This window comes from Triticum aestivum, chromosome 5B (genome assembly GCF_018294505.1).
Source record: "Triticum aestivum cultivar Chinese Spring chromosome 5B, IWGSC CS RefSeq v2.1, whole genome shotgun sequence".
Classification (NCBI taxonomy): Eukaryota; Viridiplantae; Streptophyta; class Magnoliopsida; order Poales; family Poaceae; genus Triticum; species Triticum aestivum.
The window spans coordinates 115,817,361-115,824,611 of NC_057807.1; the positions used below are offsets into that span (position 1 = coordinate 115,817,361).

Sequence of the window (7,251 nt, forward strand, 5' to 3'; positions counted from 1 at the left end):
GGCGGCGGCCGGAAACCCAATCGCCCCCCGATTTTTGCGCCAGCTCGTCCCCAAGCGACGATTTTCAAGCCTCATGTGGGGGCCAACGGCTAGAGATGATCTAAGTAGTACTCTTGTAGTAGTACTCGGTAATCGGCCCTCTTCTAATTCTTAATCCCGTATGTTCCTTTCGCTTGACTGCTGCTTGTTTGCCACTGCGATCCCTGAAATTCTCGAAACCAGATCTAGAGAAGTTATAGTACCCTAACTTTTTTTCTGTTAGTCCATACAATTAAGACTAAAATAACTTAAATTAATTTTTAAATTACGAATCTAGTATGTACATTCATAGTAATTACATACAAACAAGTTGATGGTGAGATAAAATTAATTTTGAATTTTTTATATCTACAGTAATTACCAAAAGTAAATAACCTACTAATAATTTCTAACATTTCTTTTTCATTTTACACTAGATGAGCACTGTAGCATCGTAACTTCACTTCTAATTTAGATGATCCGGCTCCGAAATTCTCGGGCGTTTCCTCCGCCGATAACTCTTATCACTTGCAACGAACGAGTTGACCTGCACGCGCAACCGCCTGATGAGAGCCCAACCAAACGTTGCCACTACTCCTCCAACACCACCAACCTCGCCGGCCGGCCGGCTGGCAGCGACACGTACGACGTACCAGGCCTTAACTTCACATAAAAGGACAGAACAACATCAGGAGAGAGGGAAGACCGGCCGGAGTAGCAACGTGCATGCAGCAGCCATGGAGCCAGCAACGGCAGCCGCAGCAGCTTGTCCTCGGTTGCTCGTGTCCCTCTTCCTCGTCCTATCATGCTTCGTGTCACCCGAGCTCGTCCATGGCCAGCCCGACGCCCTCGGCTTCATCAGCATCGACTGCGGGATCGCCGACGGCCCGAGCTACCCCGACGAGTCCACGCGCGGCCTGAGGTACGTCTCGGACGCCGGCTTCGTCGACGCCGGCGCGGGGGCCAACGCTGGCATCAACCCGCCGTACAGCGACCGGGAACTGGCGGCGCGGTACCTCACCGTACGCCACTTCTCCGGTGGTGCTGCCCGCAACTGCTACACGCTCCGGGGGCTCTCGCCGGGAGGCAGGTACCTTGTCAGGTCCAGCTTCTACTACGGCAACTACGACGTGCTCAACAGGCCCCCGTCCTTCCACCTCTACCTCGGGGTCAACCGCTGGGCCGCCGTCAACGTCACCGCGGCCGATGACATGTACATCTTCGAGGCCGTCGTCGTGTCCCCGGCTGATTTCTTTCAGGTCCCAGGAGTCTAGGCAGACTTAACAATTTGAGCTTTGTTGAGTGAACTGGTTGGTGACAAGTATTTTTGGTTTACATACAGGTGTGCCTGGTGGAAATAGGACAGGGTACGCCCTTCATCTCCGGGCTTGACCTGAGGCCGCTCAGGGCGGCCATGTACCCGGAGGCCACCGTGAACCAGTCGCTGCTCCTGCTCAACGTTCGCCGGCCGGCGGCGAGATTCGCCTTGAACCGCTACCACTTCTGGCGGCCGGCTAGTTTCTATAAGATATACAGGTTCGCCCGGTGATAACTACTGATGCATATTGTAGTTGCCTGCCGATTACTTGATGTGAAGGTCAAAATGGGTTATCTTGACCATTTGCACACATCACGTAGGGCAGCAGCATTCCTTGGTTTCTTGCACAAGTTTCCATTTGGATGAACATTTTAAAATAGGCTTTGCAGAGTTGTAAGAAAACCGCTATGCACTTACTCTGCTCCAAAATGACACCGCGTATGCACACGGAATAACATAAAACCCTGAGCTTGAGTTTTCTCCTCCGTTTGATTGTACTACCTTTTATAGTTGATGCTGCTCTTTATGTTACCTGCAAAGCTCATATGATCAAACGATCAATCATCTTAAGAAACCACCCTGGAAGTGGTTAGCAATCTCAGACAACTAACAAGGTTCTAAACATTATCACCTTTCTAGAACACATGGTTTATTATCACAACTCCCTAGTCCCAGAGAGACTAACATGTAGTTCCCCTTGAAATGCGGTCAAACTGACAGCTGGCCATTGACCCCACAGCTTGATCTAATAAAAAAAAGATTATATCACTATATAAATTGTTGTTGCACTTCAATTCCTGAATGAACTGCCAAGTAGCATGACTGACACCTGGCCTTCTCTACCACCAAACCAAATGCATCATTTTAGGTCGATCAAGAGTCAATTCTGCAAAATCTATTGGCCAAACCAGAGCCTGGAGTTTCAGGCACACGAGTTGCAATTTCTGCCGATTTTCTCACACCGGATTCCGCTTCTTGCCAACAATAACAGGTACCCATTTGACTCCTATGACCGCATCTGGCAGTCTTACGGCGACGTCGCTGCGTGGACCAACATAACGACGGCGGCCGACGTCGATGTCTCCAAGGCCAGCAGCTTCGACGCGCCGCCTGTGGTGCTGCGGAGCGCCGCCACTCCGGTGAACGGAACCCGGCTCGACTTCTCATGGAGCCCGGACACCTCCCAGAACAATGACAGCAGCAGCGCAGCCTACCTCCTGCTGCTCTACTTCACGGAGCTACAGCAGCTGCCGGGCAACGCGCTGAGGCGGTTCGACATCCTCGTTGACGGCGCCTCGTGGAACGGCAGCCGGAGTTACACCCCGAAGTACCTCTCCGCAGAGGTTGTGGAACAGGTGGTGGTGCAGGGGTCAGGCCAGCACACCGTCTCGCTTGTCGCCACGCCAGATGCCACACTCCCGCCCATCCTGAACGCGTTCGAGATATACTCACTGCGGCAGATGACTGAGCTTGCGACGAACAATGGAGACGGTACCTTGCACTTTGATCCATGTGTTCCACTGTCAAGGATCCTAGTTTGGACTGAAATTTGCAAGTCCAGTAGCTTTGAATTATTTGTTTCTGGATAGCGTAAAGCAGAACCTCAGAAACACCTCCGTTTTTCCATATTAACAGCCAAGGCCATGATGGGAATTCGCACGACGTACATGCTGAAGAAAAACTGGATGGGTGATCCTTGTGCGCCGAAAGCATTTGCCTGGAATGGCCTGAACTGCAGTTATTCTTCATCTGGTCCTGCATGGATAACAGCTCTGTAAGTTGTCAAGTGCAAAAGAACTGCACATTCATGCTTGTACTTGAAAGGTTAAAAAGAAAGCTTTTCCATGGCATGATACTAATCTACTATGGGATTTGCAACAGAATATTGTCATCTAGTTTGTTGACCGGTGCAGTTGATCCTTCTTTCGGTGATCTAAAATCCCTTCAATACCTGTAAGTGCCCGATATGATCATCATACGACATATTCTGACTCAGAACACCTTCAGGTTCTCATAATCTTCTAGTATTTAGGAGCTATTTAAGATTTGACGCAATATAAAAATTGAATATTGCTTGTATTTTATTTTTTATTATACGTACTCAAGCCTTTTCTCATAAGAATTTTAATTCCAGGGACTTGTCCAATAACAGCCTGTCTGGTCCAATACCTGATTTTCTGGCACAAATGCCATCACTTAAATTCCTGTAAGTATACTTGTTTGCTTCAGTTCACTTCAATATGCGCATCAGCATATTTCAAAATATTTGTGCTCTACAGTGATTTGTCAAGCAACAAACTCAGTGGATCAATTCCTGCAGCTCTAGTACGGAAGCGTCAAAATGGATCCCTTGTATTAAGGTTTGCATAGCTAACTTACACCTTTATTCTTTCTTTTTCTTAATGCTCCAAATTTAACTAATTCAGACATTGTTGCTGTAATTCTAGGATTGGTAACAATGCAAATATCTGTGACAATGGTGCTTCTACATGTGCTCCAAACGACAAGCAAAAGAACAGAACACTCATCATTGCGATAGCCGTTCCAATAGCTGTAGCTACTCTACTGTTTGTCGCAGCAATTATTATCCTTCATAGAAGGAGAATTAAACAAGGTAATATTTCACCAAGGAAACCAGCAAATTTATAGTAAGTAAAGATCACCCATATAAAGTCAGGTTTGATTCCAGATACATGGATGGCAAATAGCGCAAGGCTTAATAGCCCCAGGGACAGGGAGAGGTCGAACTTGTTTGAGAACAGACAGTTCAGCTACAAAGAGCTGAAGCTCATCACAGCTAACTTCAAGGAAGAAATAGGGCGAGGAGGATTTGGTGCTGTGTTTCTAGGCTATTTGGAGAATGGAAGTCCAGTTGCTGTGAAGATCCGTTCAAAAACATCATCTCAAGGGGACAGGGAGTTTCTATCTGAGGTAGGCTATTAACTACTTTGAAATTTATTGTTTGTATCCTTGAACCAAATGTTCTTACTGCAAATCGCAGGCTCAACACTTGAGTCGAGTTCACCACAGGAACCTGGTTTCCTTGATTGGTTATTGCAAGGACAAGAAACAACTGGCCCTTGTCTATGAATATATGCATGGTGGAGACCTAGAGGATCGTCTAAGAGGTAAGTTAGTATCTCCCTGAAGAAAATCATCTTTAGGCACCTCCCTAGTTTCCTTTGTTACAAAGTTTAGTGCCCATTGTACCAACTTCTTCAATTACATTCTTGGCACACAAAAAAAGGACAACATTTTAGAGAAGCACATACTTCCTATAGGATGTGATAACTTCGAACAAACTCAAAAGTGTGGCATACAATACTCATGTGTCCAGTACAGTTATTAAAAATTTGTGGACAGAGCAGCCAAGTTTTCCTGAATGTGTTCCTTGATACAAATTGTGTCCAAATTATACACTAATAAATCACATAGTACCTTTTCTTGTCAGAATATTACTATTCTGCAGATCTTTTTATAAGCCATGTTTTTGGATGCTCTGTCACAGGAGAGGTGTCTGTCGCTACGCCCCTCAGTTGGCATCGACGTCTCAAGATTGCTCTCGACTCTGCCCATGGTTCGTATGACTGTACAGTGTACACACCTGAAGTTGTAATATAGTATTAGTAGTAGAAAGATCGCATCATGGCTTGATACTTGTACCAGCTAAAGCGAACAAAACCTCATCCATCTGCCAACTGTGGCTACTTTTAACCTAAATCCTTAACCCATTGCTATCTACTAACTGGCTGCTGGTCATGGTCTCATGGATACAGGATTGGAATATCTACATAGGTCCTGCCAACCGCCACTGATCCATAGGGATGTGAAGACAAAGAACATCCTGCTATCTGCTGACCTAGATGCAAAGATATCCGACTTTGGCCTGACCAAGGTGTTCGCAGATGAGTTCATGACCCATATTACTACCCAACCAGCAGGCACCCTGGGGTATCTTGACCCTGAGTACTATAATACATCCCGGCTCAGTGAGAAGAGTGACGTGTATAGCTTTGGAGTTGTACTACTGGAGGTTATAACCGGTCAGTCGCCGGCGGTCGCCATTACTGACACTGAGAGCATCCATATAGCACAGTGGGTGCGCCAGAAGCTCTCCGAGGGTAACATTGAGAGCATTGCTGACTCAAAGATGGGAAGGGAGTGCGATGTCAACTCAGTCTGGAAGGTTACAGAGCTGGCACTGCAGTGCAAAGAACAACCATCACGGGAACGACCAACAATGACAGACGTTGTGGCTGAGCTCAAGGAATGCCTGGAGCTGGAGGTGTCTCGTGGAATGGGTAATTACAACTCAGTCACTAGCGGCACAAGTAATCTCAGTGCAACAAGCGCTGACTCGCACAACGATGCTCAAGCAAATGATCTGAAACAGCAAAGTGTGCTTGAGTTGGGGCAGGTTGGCGATGCATCGCCAACTCACATAGGTCCGGCACCAAGATGAGACCAAGAGTCCAATTTTGTATGGTTTTAGAGTCTCGGGTTTGTATATAAGTTTGGTATGCATCAGAAACTTTAGTCCTGTATTTATAGCAAGTAACTGATGAGGAACTAAACTTGGATCTCTGTGGACTATATTATTAAGGCTGTGAGCTTAGTGTGAGAACTGAATGGAAGGTATTTCAAATGGGGCTGCACATATGGTAATTCCATCAATAGTTGCTCAAACTAAAGCAAGAAAAATATATCAAGAATACACAACCTGGTTCAGGTTGCCATACTTTTCCTTTTTTTTTTGAGCGGGGGAGAATCCTGCGGCATTTAATTATGAAGATGTTAGACACCTACTACACCCACAAGTGGTTAATTCCACCTAAAGCATCCGGAAGCTCGGTCGGCACGGAAATACCACCGGGCTCCCACCACTGGGCCAAGATGCCCGCTGAACTTGCTGTGGTGCTCTCCTTGGTGCTGGTCCCCAGCGTCATGACTCCCATGGCCTCTGGGAGCTTGCTGGCTTCACCTTCCATCCGCTACCACCGCCGTCAGTTACTCTGCCTCTGTTGCCTTGTCCACCAGCTCTTTTCAGCAGTGGCATCATCGCCTTGAGAGAGATTGAAGTAGTTTGCATTTTATGGAGAAGATGAAGCAGAGAAGTTGTAGTAGTTTCCATTTTGATAGAGAGACTGAAGCAGTTTGCATTTTATGGAGAAGATGAAACAGAGAAGTTGTAGCAAATTCCATTATAACAAAGAAGTTGAGGCACTTTGCATTTTACAGAGAAGATGAAGCAGTTGCAGTGTGGACAAAACTTGAAGCAGCCGAAGCACCACCAACGTGGTGGTGGAAGACCGCACCATCGCCGGATCGATCAGCAACGAGCGCGAGGTCGCTGCCAACCGCGTCCTGTTGGCCAATGCGAGGGGCGAGTTGGAGGAAATGTTTATCAGCCTCGGCAACACCGACGACAACCACCACCCATTTGGCAGGATGCTGGCCGCACCCACGGCGACGAGGCCTCTGGCTCCGACGTCATCTACATCTCCTCCGACGAGTAGTAGTTTATCTAGCTAATCTAATACTATGCCTAGTAGTGGCAATACTAATTAAGCACTAGATGCAGTAGTAAGGAATGCTATCTACCTATTGTATAATTAAGCACTGCAATCTAGTTGAGTTAAAATTTCTGTGTGGGGGATTTGGGCTTTAGGAGATAATGTAGGGGTTCTGAGCCCTAAACCTTAGTCGTTCGGAACTTGGTGGTGGCCACAGCCACTACCACACACAGCATGGCGACAAGAATGGTCACACACAGCAAGGGAACGAGACTGGACACGGCCACACATAACACGATGACGAGCACTGCCACATAGCACGGGAACACGCAGCACGGCGAGCACTCGAGGCTTGGCAGTGTGAGGAACGAGAGGAAATATATAGGATAGGTGTTAGAACAA

The 7,251-nt window shown here is 47.1% G+C and overlaps 1 protein-coding gene across 1 annotated transcript; it reads left to right on the plus strand.

Moving 5' to 3' along the window:
- The first annotated feature begins 602 nt into the window (after window positions 1-602).
- LOC123110703 (probable LRR receptor-like serine/threonine-protein kinase At1g05700) lies at window positions 603-5,981 on the plus strand. The gene is made up of 12 exons (XM_044531293.1): window positions 603-1,277; window positions 1,361-1,554; window positions 2,328-2,827; window positions 2,972-3,110; window positions 3,218-3,289; window positions 3,471-3,542; window positions 3,616-3,696; window positions 3,784-3,950; window positions 4,026-4,267; window positions 4,338-4,464; window positions 4,845-4,913; window positions 5,113-5,981. The coding sequence occupies exons 1-12, from the start codon at window positions 756-758 to the stop codon at window positions 5,796-5,798; spliced, it is 2,871 nt and encodes a 956-aa protein (XP_044387228.1). The 5' UTR covers window positions 603-755; the 3' UTR covers window positions 5,799-5,981.
- The last annotated feature ends 1,270 nt before the right edge of the window (window positions 5,982-7,251 follow it).

What these genes read in the sequence shown, in the direction of transcription:
- LOC123110703 (XM_044531293.1), top strand. Translation starts at nt 756, where the DNA reads ATGGAGCCAGCAACGGCAGCCGCAGCAGCTTGTCCTCGGTTGCTCGTG. An exon ending in CCTGCATGGATAACAGCTCT is followed by an intron (nt 3,111 to 3,217) that starts GTAAGTTGTCAA and finishes GATTTGCAACAG; the next exon opens with AATATTGTCATCTAGTTTGT. An exon ending in TAGAAGGAGAATTAAACAAG is followed by an intron (nt 3,951 to 4,025) that starts GTAATATTTCAC and finishes GTTTGATTCCAG; the next exon opens with ATACATGGATGGCAAATAGC.